At 42.6% G+C, this 26,435-nt stretch overlaps 2 protein-coding genes across 3 annotated transcripts in view; both read left to right on the top strand.

Moving 5' to 3' along the window:
• The window catches only part of LOC139350423 (transmembrane and coiled-coil domain protein 3-like), a 62,269-nt gene extending 52,564 nt beyond the window's left edge, over positions 1 to 9,705 (top strand). For both annotated transcript variants that reach the window (XM_070991790.1, XM_070991791.1), the window contains exons 2-5: positions 3,347 to 3,514; positions 3,915 to 4,681; positions 6,594 to 6,729; positions 7,914 to 9,705. In XM_070991790.1, coding sequence (XP_070847891.1) covers positions 3,347 to 3,514; positions 3,915 to 4,681; positions 6,594 to 6,729; positions 7,914 to 8,171 — 1,329 coding nt within the window. In that variant the 3' untranslated portion in view covers positions 8,172 to 9,705. The remainder of the gene's footprint in view (positions 1 to 3,346; positions 3,515 to 3,914; positions 4,682 to 6,593; positions 6,730 to 7,913) is intronic.
• Positions 9,706 to 13,541: 3,836 nt separating this feature from the next.
• On the top strand, positions 13,542 to 17,914 carry eri1 (exoribonuclease 1). The gene is made up of 7 exons (XM_070991970.1): positions 13,542 to 13,947; positions 14,395 to 14,576; positions 14,760 to 14,976; positions 15,071 to 15,154; positions 15,255 to 15,364; positions 15,471 to 15,585; positions 16,306 to 17,914. Exons 1-7 carry the CDS (start codon positions 13,873 to 13,875, stop codon positions 16,546 to 16,548), a joined length of 1,026 nt encoding a protein of 341 aa, XP_070848071.1. The 5' UTR covers positions 13,542 to 13,872; the 3' UTR covers positions 16,549 to 17,914.
• Positions 17,915 to 26,435: the final 8,521 nt, after the last annotated feature.

The following is a 26,435-nucleotide window of genomic DNA, read 5'->3' as shown; positions in this document are numbered from 1 at the left end:
CTGTCTTTGTGGGAGTTACAGTAGCACTTCCAGGCCCGTCCTCTCTCTTTATCACGTACAGTACACACCACAAGCTTCCTCTCTCTAATCTTAGATTTTGAATACAGAAAGGAAACTGCAGTCACACACCAACGCGCACACACACACGCAGTCTATTTGCCTCATCTTGTCTGCTTTACAGGTGGCTTTTGGTTGGATTTACAGCAGTTTAGACCTTTGATTGATTATCATTATCTTATTTTGAGCCATGCTAGCAGCGTGGCTGCAGGGATGACAGGTTCAGTCGGCCTGTCAGACTTTGGTGACCCCTTTCCCGTAGTGTGATCGTGAAGTTTGTGGTTTCAGTAAAATGTCTCAACAAACATGGCTGAAAAATGACTGCACCTGCAAAACCAATCACATTCCCATCAGCCTCAACTGTCATTTGTGTTCAGTACTAATTAGCATGCTAACACGCTAAACTAAGATGGTGAAAATGGCAAACCTTAGTGGCTAAACACCAGCATGTTCTCACTGTTAGCACACATTTAGCTCAAAGCACTGCTGTGTCTTAGTACAGCTTTGTAGAGCCGCTAGCATGGCTACACAGCTTGTTTTTAGACCAAGTGATTTATTACTTCTCTAAAGAGTTTTTGCAGCCAGTTGTTCCCTATAAGGAAAATACCTGGAGCCCATGTTTGACATTTAAGACAAGCTCACTCTGCTGTTTCATTTTTTGGAGATGAGTAGAATCACCAAAATTCAGACTAGTCAGTTTCTGAATATCTCCTTTATATTTCCCAGTGGACAAATCCCCTGCTGTGCTGCGTTGGCTGTGTGTCCACCCATCTGTATGATAATCTAAATGGCCTCCGAGCAGACCAGGGTCATAGGACAAGCAGTGGCCAGATATCTGCTCTGTAAAACAAACACGTGTGTCCTCAGAGACATACGGTGCCTCTGTGTGTTCACATGCTAACATTTTCCCCGCTCTCACCCTCAGACCCACTTTCCAGCCGATGTTCAATACGTGTGTGGACTGCTGAGTGAACCGGCCGCATGTTTATACACTCGAATGTGCTGCAGGCGGCTGATATACCACCAGGCTGTTTGTGTGCGAGGCCTCAAAGGAAGGGGAGGCAAAAAAGTTGCACAAACATTTGTGTACAATGATATACAAACATTCAACCTTGAATCCAGTCCAGCTGAATTCAAGGTTTTTGTGAGTGAGAGACCAAAGGAGGAGGCTGTTGTCGGCTACAATAGGAAACTGATGGAGGGTAGTTTTTTGGTGCGCCCACAGTGTGATCATGTACTAATGAGTATAGACTACCATGAAGTACTCCTTTCTTACTTTAAGTATTTTATCACCCTCTGTTCCAAAGGATGCTAGCACTTTTGATACTAATACTGCGCTAATTTAGCCTCGATGGGGTTACTTAGGCCACTATCCTTGCTGTAGCCGTTATTGCAGAACAAAACAGCCCTGTCGTAAACATAATCCACGGCAGAGAATACAAATGCATACAAATGAAACCTTAAGAATATAGTGTCCTCAGCGATCTGGACATTTAAGGGTTAATGGCCTCCTCCTTCAGGCTATGAATATATGTTAAAATCTCGTCAAAAGCTACCAGAGTGTAAAAACTGCTTCGCTGGTCTGACCAGCCGTCAAAAACCAAACATGTCCTCCGTTTGTGAAGCGTCAGACTGCAAGCGTTCTGTCTTGTTAATTGATTTACGACACAGGTTTGTTCTGGCGGCGCACATGGCCGTCTGGTTGGACCAATGAACGCGTGATGTTCTGACCGCCAAGTGTGCTCCGGAGTGACCAGAAGTATAGTTTAATTCATGACAATCAAGTCACCTGAATGACTCCGCTTTAATTAAGAAGATGCTGACGTCCAGTTTGACGTTGTGGGACTGTTGTCCAGCGGCAGGCTGATGATTGCTGACGCTGCTGGATGCATCACAGGCCGTGCAGCCAAAGGCCACAGGACACAATTAAAGCGTCATGTATTCTGCTCATCTGTGTGCAGAAAAAGGCAGAGAGGATAAAGGCAAAAAACCCGCCTTCGGGGCACGTCAGCAGTTTGCTCGTGTGTGTGTTTTAGAGCTCAGCCTGTCGGTGTGTGCTTCGCTGCCGTGGCAACAAGAGTTACCACATACTAATATTTTAGGTTGCCTTACATAATCGTCTGCTTTTGTCAATACGGAGAGTGGATTTTCAGGACAAGAGGCACTGGGGGCTGTTTGTTTGGAGCCCTGGACTCCATGCTGCTCCGCTAACTGATGGCCATTGTCCGGGCTTAAGACAGATTTACGGTCTCATCAGCTGCCTTTTCCTCCTCTCTCCCTCCGGTCCAAACACAAGAATCCTCTCAAGACCATGCCCTCCACGCTTTTTTCATTTCTGCTCTCATTTTCTGCCTTTATTGCCAGCACGGTTGTGTGTGCTTACTATAAGCGCTTTACAAGGCCACATAAACACGGCTGATGTTTTATATTAATGGAAAAAAAAACTGTGCAGCAGGTTTTTGATATACTTTAGCCTGAAAGCCTGCACAGACTGTAGCATCTGACGTCTAAGTTGTCCTTTTGTCTGCAGTATGTGCGCTTTGTATGCCTCCTCAGCATACCACGTATTGTTCTTCTTAACTATTTTCTCTCTGAAGTTGCTGAATGAGGCATTTTGCTAATTTATGCATCTCAAAAATTAGTCCCAACAGTTTTTAGCCATGTTAGCAGCATGGCTCTATGGATGGAAATGCTGCTTGATCGGTTGCTCCAGCGCTTCGGTCCATGCTGAAATATCTCAAATCCTGTTGTACGAATTGCCATGAAATTTTGAGTGGACATTCATGGTCCCCAGGAGGTGAGCCCCTCTGACTGTAGTGATCTCCAGACCTTCCCTCTGGTGCCACCACGTGGCTGACATTTGTGGCTTTAAGTCAAGTGTTTAGTGCTAGTTAGCAAATGTTAGCATGCCACAAGCTAAGATGATGTAAACATTGTGCCTGATAAACATCAGCTTGTTAGCATTGTCACTTTAAAAATGTTAGCATGCTGACATTAGCATTTAGCTGGAAGCACAGCTTCACAGAGCTGTGACACCCTGAGTGCTTGTTTTACAAATAATATCACTTAGAGCTGACTCGAGTAGTCAATGCACATTTTTCAAGCAGAAATTCTCTAGTTCCAAAGAATTTCTGGCTTTTATTTGTCATGCATCACTGAGAACGGGATAAAAGCTTTGGACTGTTGGTCGAACACGAATGTGACCGTGGGCTCTTGGAAAATACAATTTTCATTTTATTTTCCACGATTTTTCGATTTTTAATTCACTCTTTTATGTGCGTGTCTGCAGGCCGAGTGCAGCGGTTGCGATGTCAGCAACCTCATTATCCCGCCCATTCGTCACGGCGGCTCTGAGTCCAACCTGGACATGGTGGACACCGTTGACAACAACAGAGTGGGCCTGGATTTCACCAAGGGAGCGCTGGGTATCGACAGCCTGCAGCAGAAGATCCTCAAGGTCAGGGGAAACATGACTCACCGCCTGTGTGGTCTCGTTGTAGATTTACTGTGTGAGAGAGACACTTGGGCTCCCTGAACAAACATCACACAGGACGAAAAGACTGATGAAAAATCTCCTTACCTCAGATTGGTGGTACCTTATTGAGCAGTGTTTCCTAATCCAACAATGAGTCAGCTCCTATTTCTATTTCACCTATGATACTACAGATACCAATAAAAAAACAACAACAAACAATAGGCACCCGCTCATAGATGAACAGCTCAGGGGAACTACTAGAGGTAAAAAAAAGTCTGCAGGTTACCTTTACCTGGAGCAGCTGAACATTAATCAATCACATTTATCAGGTTACATTTAGGATAAGTTTAAATGCATTTTTCTCCTCCCATTCCCCCTTCAGGTGACGGAGCAGATAAAGGTGGAGCAGACGGCTCGGGACCAAAATGTCGCTGAGTACCTGAAACTGGTGAACAACGCCGACAAACAGCAGGTGGGACGAATACGTCAGGTGTTTGAAAAGAAGAATCAGAAGTCGGCGCACAGCATCGCCCGGCTGCAGAGGAAGCTGGAGCAGTACCACCGCCGCATGAAGGACAGCGAGGCCAATGGGAAACACAGCAACAAGGAGTCTGGCACTCACAGCAAGGAGGGCAGCCAGCGGGACGATGGCACCACCGGGCGGCACCCGCTGCTGGATAAAGTGAAGACAACCGGGCCCAGCGTGTCGCTCTCACCGCCGTTCTTCTTCAACAAGTCGCGGGAGTTCGCCAACCACATCAGGAACAAGTTTGGCAGCGCCGACAACATCGCCCACCTCAAGAGCTCCATGGAGACGGCGTCTGGGCTGCAGGCGGACAGCGGGACGAGGGGTCTGAGCGGGAGCGCCACTACAGTAGCGAAGGCAACCAAGTACCAGAGCGATGACGAGTGCTCCACAGGGACCTCCGGATCTGCCGACTCGAACGGGAACCTGGCCTGCGGCTCGGGGGCGGGGTCCGGAGGTCCCGGGAGGTCAGACTCCAACGGGCAGCTCGCGGAGATGCTGCACAGTCTGCAGGAGATCAGGGAGGCTCAGGCGGAGCTGACACAGAACATGGAGACTCTGAATGCGCAGTTCAAACGAGAATGGAGCTACTACACACAGATGATGCGCGAGGAGAGAGACAGGTCAGTGCCGGTGTGGGAAGCGTATCCCCTTCTGCAGGAGCGCGCCTGCACTCAGTAAAGATGGTCGTTACTACGCTGAATGAAATAATGAAATACAGCAATATTATGATTGTAGAATTTATCGTGTGAGTACTGTTGTTTTGTCAAGGAGGCTTTCAAATGTTTCACATGGCTCATGCATTCAAATAAATGTTTTTATTCCTCTGTGCGTGTCGAAGTTTATTGCGTGAATGCAATCATATGCTTTCCTTTCTTCGTGAAGGACACATTTTCATTATTATTTGACAGTGTTATTAATCACTATGCACTATTCAAAGTATTTGTAAAATAAAACACTTGATGGTATGATAAAGACTGGTCTTTATAGACAGGGGATACATATTTTGACAGACTGCATGTCCAGTCTGGTATAAGTAGCACACCTTAATCGCTGTGTGCCATGAAAAGTGCTATATAAATACAAGAGGACCTATATTATTACCATAGTTATTATTGTGATTATTATTTAGATTATTATTTAGCCTTTTAGTGGAACGAATTCAACCACATGTAAAGGAAAGTCATCATTTGCAGTGTAATTGTTTGCAGCGGTGCATGCAGTCTAATATACCTTTCGAGCCCCGCAGGTGTACAGTAGCTTTGCTGAAGTGAAAAATGTTAAAATTAAATCGGCGACCTTGGTTCTACTGTGTCTACAGAAAGAACAAGTTCCTTACAGACTTTTGAATTAGATCGTGTTTAGATCTAGCCTCCAGACACTGGAAAAGTGAGAAATGAACTAGCCTGCATAGTGATTAATAACACTGTCAAATAATAATGAAAATGTGTCCTTCACGAAGAAAGGAAAGCATATGATTGCATTCGCGCAATAAACTTCGACACGCACAGAGGAATAAAAACATTTATTTGAATGCATGAGCCATGTGAAACATTTGAAAGCCTCCTTGACAAAACAACAGTACTCACGATAAATTCTACAATCATAATATTGCTGTATTTCATTATTTCATTCAGCGTAGTAACGACCATCTTTACTGATAAGGGGATAAGTACCTTGGCACAACACCAGCATCTTCTAATTCCTTCTCATCATAGTCTCCGCTGTCTCAGCAAGTGCAGAGATCGTTAACTATTAAGTAATGTTATCAAATGCGGCTCCCAGAGTTATGCATGCAACGCAAAGAACACAAAGCTATTTTGTTTGCAGTAGGTTCAGTTATTCACTTTATTGTCGGGGATGTTCGGATCGATATTAGTGCCAGCTTTTGCAAACAAAAATAGAACATGGAGACTCTGAATACACAGTCCAAACGAGGCTGCAGCTACTACACACAGATGTTGCTTCAGGAGAGTGACAGGTCACGTGTGCTTAGGATGGCCTCAACCAGTTTGCCACCATCAGTCCAGTATTATACCCGCATCTGAAATAATAGCACATAGAAAACTATATACAATGTACATATTTTCTATTTATATTTACATTTATTTAGATCAACCTCAACTATTCCAGCATATCAAGATAAACATCAAGGCCAACAAATGTCTCTGCTTCTGCTGCAGGTGTGTCAGTTCTTTCAAAGAAATCCCATAATCCTCGCCCTGCAGTAACACTCTTAACTGGGCAAATGTTTATACATCTGCTGTTGAACTTTGAAGAGCTTTTGACAGTTTTAGAGGAACCATTATTATAATCTTTTGTAATCTAAAAATAGATAGCAGAGCTTACACACAAACCCCCAAACGGTTGCTAAGTCAACCAAGGGCAAGTGTTTTCGACAGCTTAGTTGCAAGTAGTAGACAAACTGCTGTACTGTCACTCGCCCACGCACACACACTCATTTATGCATTGTTTCTCCCTCTCTCCTTGGCTCTCTGCCTCCACCTACTCTGCATGTGTGTGTGTTTCTGTCAGGTATGAGCGGTTGGAGGACCGGTTAAATGACCTGACGGACCTCCACCAGCATGAGACCGGCAACCTGAAGCAGGAGCTGGCCAGTATCGAGGAGAAGGTGGCCTACCAGGCCCACGAGGCGGCCAGAGACATACAGGTAATGTGTGTTTCACATACATACACTGAGACATAATGCACACACTCACATTTAGCCTTTAACTAACTTATATGTGGAAAGCTGGAATTTTCTGTTTAGATGTACAGACACTTAATTCTAGTTGTGAAGTGGTTAATTTTAATCATCTGTTAATTGCTGTGCCAAAAAGTCAAATGTTAAATGTGATGATTTGCTGAGTTTCCGTTTTATTGCACCGTAAAAGTAATGGAGTAACCGAGCGTTCAGAGCTCTTTCAGACGCCCCCGGTTCTGGATGTAAAGGAGGCATTCATTTTCTCTGTAGACAGTGATGGTGGTGACAGACAGCTGGAGCATTTCCACACCTTAGATGGACATGAAACTCTTCCAACTGAATAATGAGTGCAAAAGAGCAGCGACTGTGTCAGAAAATATCTGGTTCTTCGATAAAAGGCCAAAGGTGCAAGCCTGTGCACGTGATATAATCAGTTAACTACGAATCCTAAGGTGCATTTCTGTAAGAATTATCCCACCGCAGAGCTCAAGATGAACGTTAACATCAGGAGAAGCTGAACAACAGTCTGCAGCGAAAATCAATTCACTTTCAGATTCTGGATGGACAGCAGAGCCTTTTAAATTCACTGTAGCTGATTCATTCTTCTACATACAGCAGCCGAGGCTCATGGGTATTGTAGTGTTTAGAGTCATCTGCCAATATGAAAAAAAAAAAAAAAAAGGTTGAAATAATTGAAACTGATGGGCAGAATTGAACATTTCAAACAGGAATTCAGAGTTTTAAAAATATTTCCAGGAACAGCAGCTCACTATGTCCTCCGGGAAACAGCGATGGCCGTTTTCACTATTTTATTCCAAATGATTAATTAACAGCAGAGCCAATAGTAGAAAGATTTGAGTTTCAGCCCAACTTCTTTTCCAATCTTTTCCCTTTATTTTCTTTTATATTTCTTTTAAGGAAAATGAGAGAATACAACATAGAGCAATGTCTCATGCCTGATTTGTCGTGGTTAGATGGAACCAGTGGAGCCAGCGTCTCCTGTTCATCTGATACACAGCTGCTTTCATTTCTAGTGCAGCTGATGTCAGTATCAGATCTAATCCAGTTTCACTGCCCTTCCCTTATGATTCATTGCTCCACAGTATCTCCCTGATCTCTTCACCGTGTTGTGTATTTGTGTGTGTGCGCAGGAGGTCCTGAAGTCGTGCCAGACTCGTGTGTCTAAGCTGGAGCTGCAGCAGCAGCAGCAACAGACAGTTCAGGTGGAGAACACCATCGGCAAGGTGCTGCTGGGGAAATGCATTAACATCATTCTGGCGATTGTCACTGTGATCCTGGTGTGCGTTTCCGTGGTGGCCAAGTTCACCGCCTCGCTGCTGCGTAGCAGCCTCTTCCTGGGGCTCACCTGCGCGGTCATTGCCGCGTTAGTGCTGCTGTGGAAGGGCTGACAACATTTACAGTGTGCTTTAAAACGATTGGTCCTCCTACACTGATCGAGGAGAACAAATGAGAATAAAGTTTGCATATGTCTAAGTCTGAGCCCAGAAATCTCTGGCCGCCGCAAACTGGGGGAGGAGTTTACATGTAGCCTTACACCAGCCCCTTGTCCCCCAGTGATTTTAGGCTCCACGGTGACATGATTTATGACTTTGTATGTCTAAACGGGGTCCAGAAAGCCTTTCTCAGAATGCACCTCCAGAGTACTTTAAACAAACAGCAAACAGATGTAAGCTGACATAAATTATAACAACTGAATACAACTGACAAACCTCTACAACCTGCTCTGTATAAACCGCCTGCCTGCGATGGCACAATGCTGCCATCACAGTGTATCACTACAGTCCAGAGTACTGGACCAATAAGAGATGAATCAGCTGGAATTGATCAGATGACGGCCATATTTGTGGATTCCCCCCTGCTCTCATCTGGTCATCAGAAGATTCTGGTCGCACCAACAACAGATGCTAAAATCTAAAAATAGAGGAGTGGGCTTTTACTGGGGCCTGGAAATACAGTGATTATTTCCTGCCCATAAAGGGAAGTGTATCTGTTATAGCACCACCTCACACCTCTTAAACAAACACACTGGCAGTATGCAGCCAGTCGATATGCCTCCTTGTACACCAGCCAGCTGTGACAACACAAAGACACATAAACCTGAGCACATCCACCTGAGGTTTGACCTGTTCTGTGACTCTGTGCTTTACCACTCTGTATTCAAGTGATGTTTTTTCTTGTTGGTGTCTCATTCAAAAGGACATTTTCAAAGCTGTTGCTTTAAATTGTTGGTGTGTTTGTGTCTGAATGAGCACTGTTTGACTGCTTGTGTGTTTCACTTTTTGTGAAATATATGCTTTCCTTGAGAGAGTGCAATGGGAGGATTAACAACACTCATGTCTGTACGCTCAATATGAAGCTAGAGCAAGGAGGCGATTAGCTTAGCTTAGCTTAGCTTAGCTGAGCTTTGGAAACAATGGGAAACAGCTATCCTTGCTCTATCTGAAAGTGACAAACCCCACCTACCAGCTCCTTAATTAACATGTTAAATATATTTTATCTGTACAGAAAATGTGCAAAAACAACAATCTGTGCATTTTATGTGGGTTATGTACAAGACTTTCTTGGATAGAGACATTAACTTCCTGCCACAGCAACAGTGTGTCATTGGACAGCGCCAGGCTGGCTGTTTTCCCCGTTTACGGTCTTTGAGCTAAGCTAATCTTACTGGACACTGGCTTGAATTTTACATTTCATACAGACGTGGGAGTGGTATCCATTTTCTCATCTCATTCTTGCCAAGAAAGCTGCCAACTATTGTCCCAAAAATGTTTAATTATTCCTGTAGTGACTTGACCTACAAGCCACTGAGGGGCTGATATACTGGTACTTTCCTTATTGACGCGTCTCTTTTTGCAGCAGGTAAGGTGAATAATTCACAGTTCAAATGCGTGTACAGCCATAATTAAAGCGCATTTGTTTATACACCAAAGACCCATTAGCAGATGGCTATAATGCACTTAAATACCTAATAACTTAACATTCAACCAACTCTGTTAAGATGACGACGCTAACGCAGATGACAGTCAAAAATCTGTTTGCCTCTACTGGCTACCAACACACCTGAGTGTGATTAGTGCATCACCTATTTGAACATTCCCGTACTCCACATGCCACCAACTGGGCAATAGGGATAAATACCACATGTAACACACATAGAAAAAATGGCTCTAACACACCGGCCCCTAACTGTTAATGGCGGAAGTCATAACAGTTACATTTAAATTCAAACAAAATGTGCCATGTGTACTTGTATGGTGACAAACCAGACCATGTACAACCATAACCTTGTTTAAATCAGAGGGCGCAATTTGACTCATCCCAAGAGACTGTAGCCTCCTGCAAAAGACAAAGCTTAGTCACAGGTCTTTCTAATATGTTTGTCTTTGTCTGGAGACGCTCAGAATGCACTAAGCCTTTCTTGTCTGAGAAGGTTTCCAAAATTCTGCCAAGCAGCCACGAGCCCCGAGGAGCTGCAGAGTCAACCTCAACGACAGCGTCTCCAGCAGCAAAACTTCTTCTCCTTGGATTCCACTTTTGCTGTTCTTGGATTGAAGTAGTTGTGTACTCTTTCTCTGTTGCATTGTGTTGCATAAGAAGCACCACCGTCACTTTCGGCATCAACCAGCCATTTATTCTTATGGTATAAAAGAAGTAATCCCTCACAGTCAGTCTCACCCATGGACTTCTCAAAAATGCTAAAATAAAATAACATAACAAAAATAAAAGAGGTTTGACCCAGTGCTGGCTAGCAGCTACCCCACACATTTTACATACAGAGATTAATAATAATAATTATGGCCCTGGCTAAATTTATAGCTTTATCATTTTGTCCCCATAAGGCAGGTGAGTCCCCACAATGTGACTGTGCAAACAGATTTTTGTCCCCACAATGTGATAAATACCTGGTCACACACACACGCACCTTCAAAACTCAATAGCATATTGTCCTGTAACAAACCAACTAACAACTGTAGATACATCTTATCGAGTCAGAGGAGTGGAGGGAGAGCAGTAATGTCTTGCAGGCTATAGAAATCACACACACAGAATCCTTATACATACATAGTGTAAGACAGGGTTTTGGATGTTTTTGTCTATTGCCTTACATGTTACTGAATTAAGCTATCGGAGGGCTGTGGGCGAAGCAAGATAACACATTGACAACAAAAGTGGCATCTCACATTTTACCTATCACTCCACCAATCTTAAAGTGCGCATATTATATATTTCCAGATAAAACTTTAACAGTGGAATACATTATTGATAAATGTAGTTACAATTAATTAAATTTATGTGAACTCAAAATAATGAACAATGTAAAATAAGGCACTCTGTTGAATATGTCCTCACAAAAATAAATCTCATCTCACAATAGGAATACAGAGACACCGTTTTTAACTGAATAAACTTGCTTCAATGGCCTGGAAGTCTCTATAACTCTGAAAATGGCTTTTTGCGCCATCTAATGGAACCCATTGGAAATATCATGTAATGTCTCTGCAAATGAATCATATAAGAAATGAGTGAATCTGATGAAAAACACTAAAGATTACAAATTTGAAGACCTATCTCCAGGATGCATTCCCAAAATAAGTTCATGTTTTTTTTAACCATGGTTATGAGACAAAAACACAGTTTTTCTTGGTTTTCATCAGTACATTAATTTCAACGCAGATATCAGTGTGTATTTTGGCACACACACACACACACACACACACACACACACACACACACACACACACACAGCTTTAGTTGAAATTATATATTCCACTGTCCTACAGTTATTGTTTTATCCTATTAGTTCAAACAAGGTAATTATCTCCCACAATTCCTCTCTGCAAACATGGATAGATGCTGCCATCTGGTGGATTTTTTTAATGGATCTGTTTTTTATGCAATTCTTGAGCCTCTGAATGACAGGGTTACTGAGTAATTAACAGGATTCCACATTTCTGTATTGCAATGGCAGTAGAATGAAAATAAGTGGATTGAATGATAGTCAGTGTGTCCTAAAAGGGTCCTTAGGGGAAGAATAAGAGTTTTTCGGCTACACAGTGTAAAATTTTGGAATTCCAAAATTCATTAAAAAATGAACTGAATGAAATATCATCATGTCAGCACAATAACTGCCAAAACGAGAGCAAAAAATAAATAAACCCTAAAAGAGTCTTAAAAGGGCAGTTAAATATGAAGCCACCAGGAGATGCTTAGCATAAACAGCTAGCCTGATTCAATGCCTACTATGAGTTGTACAGCACATTCAATAACGAATAATTTATTGTTTGTTCAATCCATGCAAAATCCTAACTGTAAAAATGACCCCCTACTGTAATGGAGGAAAATGTGCGGCCTAATTTTTTTGTGTAGTGACTTCCGGGAGTGCAGTGACGTCATCTTTACGCTTCGGTTTTTGTACCATTAACAAACGAGAAATTTCCTGTTAATTGTAATAGATTTTATGTATACAGCACTTTTAAAAACAAAGCCACAAAGTCATTTGAATGGTTGAACCAGGATTAGAACATTTTATTAGTTAACTTCAGAGGTTCGCATTTTAGTTAGCTGCTACCTTAGCCGGTGTTTATGCTAAATTAAGCAAAGCTAACTGGTTGGCTTTATGCTTAAGGGACATCTTGCTCTGATTTCCCTTAAGCATAAAGCACACTGATCTACATTTATGGATCCTTGTATATTCCTAAGTGCTATCGAAAAGATATGGTACTGAAAATGAAATCAAGTGCATTATAGTTTACCAGAAAATCAAATATTAATGTACAGATGAATAGTAGTGTGAAGTAACTAAGTGCATGTATGCGTGTACTGTACAATTTTGAGGTACACTGACAGGAAATGAACTTGAGTCTGGAAATAGATGTCAGGTGGTTTTGATTGATCTACATTAAGGATGACACTTTAATTTGATCTGCTTTGAGAGTCAAACATCATAACATAACAAACACTTTGCTGTCACAGAAGTTTTTCAGCTGCACTGGTAGGTGTGTGAGTGATTTATCAAATAGGAAGTCAATGTTCCAGATGTTTTGTGCATCATAAATCTTTTACCCAGTTTTTCTGGCCTCATATTCATTATTCAAGCAGTGTTTTGCTCCTTTTCGTACCTCCTGCCCTTTAATCTGCACGCTGCTCTGTTTCTGCCACAGTTCATTTTCCTCAGAAAGGTGCGAGGCCAGGTTAGGGTCACACATCTGTACTTGGTCCAGCATATTTCCTCAGGCAAATACACAGGATATTCTGCATGCGAGGCAAAGAATGAAACACAGAGAAGACTGTCACCTAGCGGCCAGATATGAGCTGTGCCTCTAAAATTACACATCCATCAGGGTCTTGATAAACACATACATACATACATACATACATACATACATACATACATACATACATACATACATACATACACACGCAAACTCACGCACACACTTTATTTAGGGATATGAACTCAAACAAATACCATTTAGAGAAAAAGAACAGGAATAATTCAAGAACAGTTTAACATATCAGGAACAACATGCAAGCATATAATATAGAGGGGGGGGGAATAAAACAAAATAAAGAAAACGAAAAAGCACAGATAAATAAATAAATAAATAAATAAATAAACATAACACAAAGTATCCATATTATTCTTTGAAATGTATGAAGGAAGTCTACGCCAAAATACAGCATGCATGGAAAGGTATTTTTTGTATCATCCACAACACACGGTGGCGACAGTGAGCGACACGTTGGCGCAAACCGGAAGTCGTCATAACTGTCCACCTTAAAAAAAAGTTCAGTGCAACCGTAGAGGGGTGTTGCAGGCGTTGAAACAGAAAAGTTGTCGATAAAACGTCTTGTTGGTTATTAATTTTGACATCTATAACAATAACTCAAAAAAGTAGAACTTCTTGGCGGCTTTATAGTGGACAACCGCGACGAAGCCACGGAGGAATGTTGGCTATCCTGGTAGCTAACGATAGCAAGTGCAGCTAACAAGACCTCTAGCGTTTAAAAATGTTTTAGTGAATGGAGTTAAGTAATCGCGTTTGGTTTGAAGCTGCTTACTACTTTCTGGTTCGTCTTCCACTTTAAATGGATGAGCACAAGGAGAACATTCAAAGCAAGGACGTCAATGTGAAGATGTCTAATACAAGAGAAGATGAAAAGGTTGGTGTGAGCAGCGGGCTAATGTTAGCTTCGTGTTATGTGTGAGTTACACATTAAACAAGGTATTTAACGCTGGGTCTCTAACACATAAAAGCCTGATAACGGTATTTAGTTTGCTGTGAACAAATACTTCAGTTATATTCAATATCTTGACTCTCTAAACCTCATGTACTAATCTGACGTTATTTCTAAAGTTATAAAAACGCGGTAAAAGCTGCTGTTTTCTTAATGTGAGAGTTGAACGGCCGCATCGGTGTTGAACTATAGTATGTAATGTCAGTCTATCGTCTATACCGTAAACTAACTCCTTATTTGAGTTGTCATTCAGTGTTTACTGACTGATGATTGTCTATTAATTCTTTGCCTGTCAACAAACCACATCTACAACTTGCTTCATGCTCTGTATGTTAAGTTTCTGTGACGCATAATGACATAATTCCTCCTCAGGCAAAGCCTTGCAGCAGGATTTGTTCAGCAGGAGAATCAGCTCCTCAGGTGTCCCCTTCTCAGTCAAACAGTGACTTCAGCCATCCGGTGTACAAGGAGATCGCTTTGGCTAATGGACACATCAACCGCATGTCCAAGGAGGAGCTTCGGATCAAGTTAGCAGAGCTGCAGCTTGACACGAGGTAATGCAAACCTTTAGAAAGTACTTTAAAGACAAAGTTTGAAAGGATCTGCAGCATTATTTGGTAAATGGTTGAAGATAAAACTGAGCTAAACGCACACAGAAATTGAATCTATAGACAGAAGTGTCAAGCTGAATTCATTAATGTGCACCAATGTGCAACCTTGTCTCTTTGTGTGTGAAGAGGTGTAAAGGATGTGATGAAGAAGAGGTTGAAGAGCCACTATAAGAAGCAGAAGCTGATGCAGTCTGCCGCCGAGGGAGGGCCCACTGACACCTACTACGACTACATCTGCGTGGTGGATTTTGAAGCAACGTGTGAAGAGGACAATCCGTCAGACTTCCTTCATGAAATCATTGAGTTCCCAATGGTTCTCATCAACACGCACACTTTAGAAATCGTAAGATGAGTTTTCAGTGAAGGCAGGATTGTTTGCTTTTTAACCTGCAGGGCGAGTTTTGTGTTTATGAAGTTTTTCCCTTCTGTTTTTGCAGGTGGACTCCTTTCAGGAATATGTGAAACCAGAGTTAAACCCACAGCTTTCAGACTTTTGTGTGAAGTTAACAGGAATAACACAGGTTTGTTAAAGTCAGTTTCTTATCCCAGTATTTATCAGCATCATATTAAAATGATCAGGAGTTTTTGTGTACATCAATGAAATGTTGTTTTGTTGAGCAGAAAATGGTGGATGAAGCAGACCCATTTCCAGCAGTCCTCCAGCGAGTCGTGGCGTGGCTTCAGGAGAGGGAGCTGGGGACCAAGTACAAATATGCCATTCTAACTGATGGGTATGTTTGAATTCACTGCCGAGCTTGAACTGAATCTGTGTCTCTTTACATCAGCTTAGCAACATCCTCAGACTGTTGCACTGCTTTTGTGTGTCGTCTTCTTTAGGGCTTGGGACATGAGCAAATTCCTCAACATCCAGTGCCGGATTAGCCGCATCAGATATCCTCAGTTTGCAAAGAAGTGGATAAACATAAGGAAATCCTACGGAAACTTCTACAAGGTTTGGATTTTTAATAGTTTTAAGATGAGAGGCTGAATGAAAACATCTGTTTTAGACTTTTATTTATTCTCCAGCAGCCATAAGAGCAGGGTCAAAAACAAGAACTGAAGTAAAGTAAGTGGAGTTATTCAAATGAAGTACGATAAAGAAGAAAATGATTAGCACCTAAATGAAGAAGCCATTCTGTCAGACACACATTTGTTCTGTACGAAGCAAAAAGACACAAAACAAACTGGTCTTAAGCAACATCATTGTGACACTGAAGGTTAATTTGAATCTGTTCTTAGAAATCCTGATGATCAGTATTTTAAGGCTGAGGTTTACTGGAAATGTAGAATATTCTGTGCAGATGTCGCCACGATTGAGCTTTAAATATGATAACCATCATCATGAAGGATGTTTTTGGTGGGAGACATCCATACTGACAGTTTCATCAACAGCAAGGTAAACACAGTATGTGATATCTTGTTTTTTGGCCACAACTCTTTGAATTGTTCCACAAATTGAGCATACAGAATATTTATTCATTTATTGTTTTTTATCTTTTTATGTTAATGCAAAATATTTTGTAACGTTGAAGATCATGGGAGCCCCATACCTCAGTTCATTTAGCAGTTTGGAGCTGCTGGTGGTTAAAGCTAACTACACAGCTGCTGTTTGAGGATGTAAGCCCCTTTAGAAACACCAGCAACCCACCAACCGGCTGTTTGCGCCCCCCAGGTCCCCCGCACGCAGACGAAGCTGAGCACCATGCTGGAGAAGTTGGGTCTGAAGTATGAAGGTCGTCCTCACTCTGGCCTGGATGATTCACGCAACATCGCCAGGATCGCCATCCGCATGCTGCAGGACGGCTGTCAGCTGCGCGTCAATGAGCGCATGCACGCCGGCCAGCTGCTCTCTGTTCCCAGCTCGGCTCCTGTGGAGGGAGCTCCTCCACCACATAACCCCCGCAGCCGGGACTAGACCCACAAACTCTGTGTGTGTGCTTCATTGTGCATTTTCTGCTTTGGAGCTTCAAAGCTGTAGTTGATGAAGGGTGTTTGAGTCTGGCCAATAAATGTAGTCAGTATTTTGATTTAGGAGTCATACGTGAGGGTTCCTCTCTGACCTCATTTTTTACACCAGATGTCTGAAAACAGGTCACTGCAGTGTGCTGTGGGAAGATTTTCATCAGCTTCAGTGTCAGTCTGTTAAACCTGCCTCATCCTGCCTTATTAACCAGCTGCTCGCATCCATCCAACAGTTCCATTAAAATGCCTTTCAGTGGTCCCACGATTGCTTGAATTTTAGTTTTTGTTTCAGGTTTTGCTTCCGAGAATACCACTAATAAAAAACAAAATCTTTAATTCCTGAGGCATTAAAATTAAAAACCATCATCTGCAGCTTCACATCAAAGATATCAATGTCCGCTTTGGCTTTAAATCCTCATATCTCTAATCTGTAGGCTTGTATTATAAATAATCTACGCAAATGTTGCTGCTATTGTGTTGTTTGAGGTGCTTCATAACAAATAAAACATCACAGCGTTCGCCACTTTCCCAGAGTGAGCTGACGGTTTGGAAACAGTCCTGTGGACTTTAATTGTCTGTGTTGAGATTCTGTAGCAGCATCAGTGAAGAGAACAGGTGATCGATCACAGATACAGTAGGAGTGTCCATTTGACAAACTGATCGATGAACTACTGAAGAAAAATCCATCTGTTAAGTACTGCATGAGTGAAGCCTGAGCTGTCATGTTTTGTATTGAATTTTATTTCATGGAAGAAGTTCTATTTTAGCAGGAACAAATAATCTGACTGCCAAATAATGCAAATAAACATGTTCTCCTGTTTTTGTAAATGAGGTTTGTCGTCTTTGTCTAAGCTTAACAGGGACAAGAGCTCCGCTGGGAGGTCTCTCTAATGCTACACGTGGCTGGAAAAGTAATAAAGTCAAATATTTGAATTTATAAATCCTAATTCATAAAGATTAAAAATGGCAGGTCTCTTGGTTTGCTGGATTGAGCCCAAACAGCCACACTGCAGTGTTTGTGCTGCTGAGACGTCTCATTCAACAACAGAAAAATGTCTGCACTGTTAAGAAATAATGATAAGCGGTAAGTTAAATTTAATTATTCAGCTCGTTTGCTCACTTTTTCCTACTTTTTTACTGTGATTGAAGAATCTGTTTGGACTCTCCAACGTCTTCATGGTGCTTTTGTTATTTGACAAAAATGCAGCATTAAGTAAAATCTTATCACAGAGAAAAGTAAGATCAGTTAGCTGCTGAGTCACCTTAAAATGACATGTTTAAATGTGTTCAATTAAAACTAGTAAAGAGTTTTGTGTGTGAATAACTGCATCTTCCCTGAGTCATTCCTAAGCACAGTGTCTCTATTAGCTTTTTAAGGCTTTAAGCAAAGACGGTGACAAAGATTCAGAATAATAATAATAATTATAATACAGTAACTTTGTTGTAATGTCTGTTGGCTGGAAATCATCAGTCAAGACCAAGATTCCTTGCCAATAGAACATGTGCAGAACACAAATTAATATTTCGTTCGATGGGGGTATTCTGATAGGCGTATACATGACCAAATATTCGGGTTAGAAAAGGAGTAACCCAGGGGTTATAGTCCGGTTTTTAAAAACAAATATGAGCATTTTCTGGTTCTTCAAGTATTTTCCGTGCGCAACCCGGTTATTGCTGATATTCCGGTTATGAAAAGGTTACTTGACTGCATGTAAACGTAGTGAATGAGTGGCTAGAGACCTGATTCCGCAATTAATACATTTTATTTTAATCCATTAAAATGGCAGTTAACCGTTCATGCTTCTTCAAGAAAAGATGCACATAGTCTGCGTAATCTTCTATTGCTGGAACAAACCAAAAGAAATAAACTTGAGCCATTACATAAAAAAGGAACTAGGACTGGGGCTTACCTGGGCAGCCAGCGGGGGAGGGACTCTACTCCAAACACCACATGAGAAAATAAGTACACCCAAAGTGCACTGCAAAGGAATGCTACCACCAGGGGATCGGGCTGCCATGCACCGGGGGCCCACAGCTCCTGTTCAACACAAACACAAAATCAATTAGAAATCCAGCAATAGACAAGATGTTAATAAAATAAACAAAAAGGAAAACCAAATTTACATAAACAAAAAGGAATGTAAAATAAACTAAAAAAAAAACCAAAAAACCATACAATGGACGATGTGCACATAACAAAAACCGACTGTGGCCAAAAAGAGTAAAACCAGGCCCACTGCAGCGACTTTGAGTAGTCAGGTGCATGACAGCTGTGTGCCACTGACAGCTGTGTGCATACTTTGCCACTGCACACAGCTGTCATGCACCTGACTACTCAAAGCCACTGCAGTGGGCCTGGTTTTACTCTCTCTCTCTCTCTCTCTCTCTCTCTCTCTCTCTCTCTCTCTCTCTATATATATATATATATATATATACACACTGCTCATAAAAATAAAGGGAACACTAAAATAACACATCCTAGATCTGAATGAATGAAATATTCTTATTACATACTTTGTTCTTTACATAGCTGAATGTGCTGACAACAAGATCACACAAAAATTATCAATGGAAATCAAATTTATTAACCCATGGAGGTCTGGATTTGGAGTCACACTCAAAATCAAAGTGGAGAAACACACTACAGGCTGATCCAACTTTGATGTAATGTCCCTAAAACAAGTCAAAATGAGGCTCAGTAGTGTGTGTGGCCTCCACGTGCCTGTATGACCTCCCTACAACGCCGGGGCATGCTCCTGATGAGGTGGCGGATGGTCTCCTGAGGGATCTCCTCCCAGACCTGGACTAAGGCATCCGCCAACTCCTGGACAGTCTGTGGTGCAACGTGGTGTTGGTGGATGGAGCGAGACATGATGTCCCAGTTGTGCCCGATTGGATTCAGGTCTGGGGAACGGGCGGGCCAACCCATAGCATCAATGCCTTCGTCTTGCAGGAACTGCTGACACACTCCAGCCACATGAGGTCCAGCATTGTCTTGCATTAGGAGGAACCCAGGGCCAACCGCACCAACATATGGTCTCACAAGGGGTCTGAGGATCTCATCGCGGTACCTAATGGCAGTCAGGCTACCTCTGGCGAGCACACGGAGGGCTGTGCGGCTCCCCAATGAAATGCCACCCCACACCATTACTGACCCACTGCCAAACCGGTCATGCTAGAGGATGTTGCAGGCAGCCGAATGTTCTCCACAGCGTCTCCAGACTCTGTCACGTCGATCACATGTGCTCAGTGTGAACCTGCTTTCATCTGTGAAGAGCACAGGGCGCCAGTGGTGAATTTGCCAATCTTAGTGTTCTCTGGCAAATGCCAAACGTCCTGCACGGTGTTGGGCTGTAAGCACAACCCCCACCTGTGGACGTTGGGCCCTCATACCACCCTCATGGAGTCTGTTTCTGACTGTTTGAGCAGACACATGCACATTTGTGGTCTGCTGGAGGTCATTTTGCAGGGCTCTGGCAGTGCTCCTCCTGTTCCTCCTTGCACAAAGGCGGAGGTAGCGGTCCTGCTGCTGGGTTGTTGCCCTCCTACGGCCTCCTCCACGTCTCCTGATGTATTAGCCTGTCTCCTGGTAGCGCCTCCATGCTCTGGACACTACGCAGACAGACAAAGCAAACCTTCTTGCCACAGCTCACATTGATGTGCCATCCTGGATGAGCTGCACTACCTGAGCCACTTGTGTGGGTTGTAGACTCCGTCTCATGCTACCACTAGAGTGAAAGCACTGCCAGCATTCAAAAGTGACCAAAACATAGGAACTGAGAAATGGTCTGTGGTCACCACCTGCAGAACCACTCCTTTATTGGGGGTGTCAATGTGAAATTGACAGCATGTGAAATTGATTGTCAGACAGGTGCTGTACAGCGTCACTTTGTGGCTGATCTCCTCCAGGATCCGCCAGACGGTTTGCTCCAGCTCGGCCAGCTCTGCAGCTTTGGCCTTCAGGATGAGCTGGTTTGACTCATAGGAGCTCTCCAACTCTGAAAACACAGGAAGAGAGAAATAATTCGATCATCTATCTGTTGTATTTTTACATTTATCTCTATTTATTTGCATTTTTCTTGAACTGATCTGATAGTGTTTTTAACATCTTTCCAGTGTGACTTGAAACGCTTACGTAAGAGTAATCTGCATCAATTTTGATGACTGACTGACAGTTAATGTAATTTTTCAATCCAGATGTTTCTTAAATGTGAATATTTGCTGGTTTTCTGCAGTTCCAGTAGCTGATTTTGGGCCCTGAGCTACAGCACACTGATTCTTCTGATTTTGCTTTCTTCTCTCATGTCTTTCGTTATTGTCTCCCTGAACTGTAAAGCTCTTTGAATCAGCCGTGTTGCGTTCAAAGTACTTTTACAAATCAAGTAAAGAAAGACAACAAATTAGAAACTAAAGGAAAACAGATCATCACAGCTGGATACTGACTGCATCTTTGAGACTGATATTTAGTTTCATGATGACTTTTTTGGATCATGTGATCTCCCAAATGTAGGTGGAGCTGTTTTTCTGTCACATCAATGTTTGCCTGATGAAACCTTTGATGGCAGAAATGTTACCTAATGAAACTTTTGAGAGGCTGCAGTATTCAGTGTGTGGACGATCTTCATCGTGACGCCTCTAATACATCAGAAATACATGAATGGAAACGTGGAAATGACAGCAGTTATTAGGGAAGCCGTGAAAATACAACAAATGCTGTGACCAATCACCTCCGAGTCTCTGCAGCTTGCTGCTGCTGTGGGCGAGCAGCTCTTTGGCCTCCTGCTGCAGTTCGTCGGCTCTCCTCCTCGCCTGCAGCACCGACTCCCCTTTATCCTCCACCAGGTCCTCCACCTCCTCTATCTCTCACCTCCACGTCAAACTCATTCACACAAACAACCAAGTGTTGCAGGGATGACCGCAGAGGATGAAAATGTGTGTGTGTGTGTGTGTGTGTGTGTGTGCGTGTGTGTGTGTGTGTGTGTGAGTGTGTGAGACCTGCTGGGCCTCCTCTGCGTTCTGGTTGGCCTGGTTGGTGATCCAGTCGGCCGTCTCCGCCATGCGGTTCACCTCCAGCTTGTTCTGTCTCAGCAGCCCGACCTCCCTCTCCAGCTGAACCAGACGACCCGTGGTGTTACTGAGCTTCAGCTCCGACACAGCTCTGACACACACACACACACACACACACACACACACACACACACACACACACACACACACACACACACACACACACACACACACACACATATATATAACCCTCTGGACCTCACAACCGACCGGCAGGTTTGAAGAGCATGTTTCCATTTAAACACAATCCCGAAACCATTTATCATGACCAGAAACTGTAAAAACAGAAATAATCATCAGATTAGCAAATTTCCAACAGTCCTTGAATGAATCATGTGCTATGAATGCTTCCATCAGGAAAAATAACCAAAAAAAGAGATATTTCATCAAGATCACTTCATTGTACACGTTTCTGTTAAAGTTTCACCAAAAGTGAACCGTTTGCACTCATCACTAAAATTCAGCCATCTTCAGGGAAACTGGGAAGCTTTGAATGACTACGCTGAGACCAGCAGTCACCTGACAGCAGTTCAGCCAAAAGTTGACTGAACTTTGTCTCTAACATGTGGAGCCCCAGTTTTTGGTCCAATGTTGATAACACTTGTAGTAAATGGACGTATTGTTATTGGTCAAATAAACAGCACATTGTCTGTTCATTCGTCCACTGCTTTGAAGATTTCCTTGGAAACTGAGTCTCTTCATGCTTTAAGATTGTTCCTTTGACTTTAACACATCAGTCTGGGTTCAGCTACATTGTGCTGGACATCAGGATTTTTGACATTTCGCAGACAAACACATGAAAAATCACTCATCTCTGTTCTCACAGTTGACATCCATCACTTCAGAGACTCAAACAGGCCTGATTTCTAATACAGCTCTACTATTTTCAGATTGATAGTGGTTTTATTCCCATGACAGCCACTTTTGTAACCTCACTGTACTGTGATCTTGGAGGTCAGAGGTCAGACTCACAGAGATCAGCAGGTCAAGGGTGCCCTTGGTGTTGTTCTGGGCCAGCTGGATGGCGTCCATGGCGATGCTCTGAGCACGCTCAGTCTCATCCAGGGCTGCCTTCACCACATCTGCTGTCTCCTTCATGTTAGACGCCTGCTCGCTGAGGAACGCTGTGAATGTTAAGGCTCTGAAGGGGGTTTGTCTTCATCACGGCAACATAACTTTATTTACACGTCATGTCCAGACGAGCTGAGAGGACCAGCTGATGTGGGGCTTTCACACACATGTTCAGTCATTTGCAGACACCCACACTTTACATCAAAACATTGGGATAAACTGACTTTACATCTAATCAGACTGTATTGAAGTTGTAGGTCTTCATGTATCTGCTGTGTTTGTGCCAATAAAAAGTGAAACTTTCTAATAATAATTTGAGTGATTATCTGTTATGTTTTGTACATTTTTACACCTGTCTGTGTCTTTGTTGTTGTATTTAGGGTTTCTACTTTCTTAGATGAGGAGTCAGAATTAAAGCTGAGGTATTATAGCTGTTACAGCTGAAAGATATCACACGTGTGGGAAAGGCAGTTTAAAAATGCCTGCAAAAATGATTAAAATGACCACAGACTTATCTATTTTTAAATGTTGTTTAGATGTCCTTGAAACCATTTTTTGGGCTCCAGAGCTTCAGAAGTAACAGCGTATGTTTGGCACGCTTGGTTCAAGCCAGCTCAGTGAAATGGAAATTTCAATGTGTCAACCTAAGAAGAAGAAGAACTTCACTTTATTAATCACACACATGCACATTCCATGCTTTTGAAGAACACGACACATCATGCTTCTGTGAAATTCTTCCTCCGCATTTAACCCATCCTTGATCCGTCCGTCCTCCGCGGCAGACCAGGAGCAGACCAGGAGCAGACAACAGTGCCCGGGGACCCACCTCTCTGTCATCACCATTGGTCAGGTGGTGATCTTCTTGCATGTTTTTAGAGGGGGTTATTAAGGAGGATACCCCAGGTGAACACAGGGAGAACATGCAAACTCCACACAGAAAGGCCCCTTTCCTCGAGCAGCAGGCACCGAAGGCGTGGTAGAGGACACGCCACCAGCGCCCACAGCGGGATTCGAACCAGGACTTCTAGCTGTGAGGCGACAGTGTTGCCACTTTTACCATCGTGCCACCTAACTTGAAAATATGAGTTTTTACAATCTCGATCTCTCATGACCTGACCGTGACTCTTGGTGTGGTAGTATAACCAATAAGAATATAGTCAGGCTTTTGTTAGCAGTTTACTATCCATCCAATTTTATTTACAATTTACTGGACTGAAGTACATCAAACCTCATCACACTTCAAATTAATACTGTAAGTCTGAACCCAAAAGGAAACTTACACCTCCGTCAAATAAATCTCAAGTTCTTTTATGAAAACAGATGAATTTTTAAAGAACAATAGAACTGATGTACTACAGTAGGATTTCTGACAGTGATGAAACTTGTCCTTTTGTAATTCCAGTCTTTTTCTCTCTTCGTCCATTAAAATAAATACTTCTTCGATCCAGGAATGTCTCTTTCACATTAAAAAAAAAAAAAAAATAATTCAAAGGTGTCCTTTAATTGTCTTTAACCCCAAAAAATGCAGTGCTGGCCAGCAAACAAAGTTTTACAGAGCTCTCTATATAAAGTGTAAGAGGGGGTTTTGCCTGCAACTCTCAAAGACATCCAGGAGTTGGTGTGGCAACAGCTCCTCTCATCAGTGGCCACAGGAAAATGGCAGCCCTCTCTATGGTGAAAGTCCATCCACTAGTGAGGAAATCTCATATTAACGGGCATTATAATGCAAAAGAGTGCAGAGCGTGGACAAACAGCACACACAGCTTTACCCTGCTGCAGCTATGACCATCTGAGCCCACCAGCAGCATTATTATAACAGAGTGGCAGTCGTAAAACAGCCGTAATACAGTATTGTCTTAATACATAAAGGTGCATTACACATAAAACAGAAATTATAACAGCCTCAACTGGCTGAAATTAACCCCTTCCAACCCAAAGTCCATTGGAATGGACATGACATATTTCTGTCTCCCAACTAATAAACACCCTGTAATTGAATGATTTAAATAATGCTGGTTACTGATTGGATCCTGATTATCCAATCACAATCATGTCATTACTTTGAGCCCGCTCAGAGAGCGACAGACATCGGACAAGGCAAGCACGGGGGAGCAACTGCAGAGAGGGAGGAGTAAGTACCCATTTGCAATTTCCCATTTTGAGTTTCGTTTTTTTTTTTTTGCAGAATATGTAAGTTGAAATCATGAAAATGCCACTCCATGTTTCAAATAACAGTATTGGGGGCCTTAAAACCGTAAACTTTGCATTTGAATTTGGGTTGTTTTAGCAGAAATTCACAGTCCAAGTTGGGGATGTGGCGATTCAACAGTAAATTAGCATACTAGCCACATGGCTACTTATCCAACTTCTGTTTATGCCGACACTGATAATGTGGTGTCCATACGTTTGTCTTCGTCGGTGTGTTCGACGATTTTATGTTTTTGTCGCGCTTGTTTGTCCCAATGCGCACATACAATCATGGAACTCTTTTTGACATCGGCAACACAGCAATCTGCAAATTAAACCCGACACACGTCTGCGGTCCGTTTCGACACCGACCCCCACTACTGCAGCGCACCCGCAGAGGAAGCGCTGCAGGCAAGCGGGGAAAGCGTGGGGGTATCCGGGCTAGGCTAGCGGCGAATCCACACAAGCCGACTATGCCATCTATCGGACTCGCCAATGTACGCTCCTTGGACAACAAACTGGACTATATACACCTGCTGAGATCGACCCAGCAGACAGTGTTTTCGTTTTTACGGAAACTGGCTCAGTAACAGCATACCGGACTCCGCCGTAACGTAACTATCATAACGGCGTGTATCTGCGGCCGCGAACGTACGACCGACAGGAGAATTCAACAGGATTGTAAATTGGCTATGGATAGTCAAATTTCACGTGTTCTAGCATTTCTAAAAAGGAAATAGTTAAACAAAAGCGTACTGACAGGAGTAATGTTGGTTAATATGAGACTAACAGTCCATAGTCTTATTTCTAACAATACTTGTTAAACTTTCAGTAGTAATGTGAGTAGTTAGTTAGCTATTACTGTATTATAGTTATCATTATTATTGTTATTAGAGTTCTCATTATTGTTGTTATTACTGTTCTTCTTGTTATTATTATAATTATTGATAAATCTACGACATATCTACAACTAATTTCAGAGACTGATAGCAGAGATGATCCCGGAGGGAGAGGAGCGGGGCGACAGGGACGGCCCGCAGGGAGAGGAGGACGACCTCGAGGAGCTCTTTGCCAGGGGGTGGGGGAAACTGGTATTCGCATGTCAGCCTTGATGGACACACTTTTTAACATGAACTTAAAGAAGAAAGAGGCCAGCCACTATGAGAACGGCGTGTATCTGAGGCCGCGAACGTACGACCTCCAGGAGATTAAGGTCAGATTTCAATTCTGGACCAAGTTCAGTTAGAGGAGAAGTTGGCGGGGAGCGGAGGAGGAAAAATAAATTAAGTGCTTGGATTGTCTTTTTCTTTTTAATTCAACAGGATTGTAAATTGGCTATGGATAGTTGACAAGTTGGTGGGGAGCACAGAAGGAAAAATAAAGGGGCTGTGGGGCTTATTATTGTTGTTGTTATATGTTCTTAATTAAAGTAAATTTAATTGTAATTGTAATGATTGAGTAATTATTGTTATTATTATAGTTGTTGTTATATGTTCTCAAAGCAAATTTACTAGA

This window comes from Chaetodon trifascialis, chromosome 22 (assembly GCF_039877785.1).
Source record: "Chaetodon trifascialis isolate fChaTrf1 chromosome 22, fChaTrf1.hap1, whole genome shotgun sequence".
Lineage (NCBI taxonomy): Eukaryota > Metazoa > Chordata > Actinopteri > Chaetodontiformes > Chaetodontidae > Chaetodon > Chaetodon trifascialis.
The sequence above is the reverse complement of the archived record's forward strand: the minus strand, read 5'-3'. Positions and strand labels throughout refer to the sequence as shown.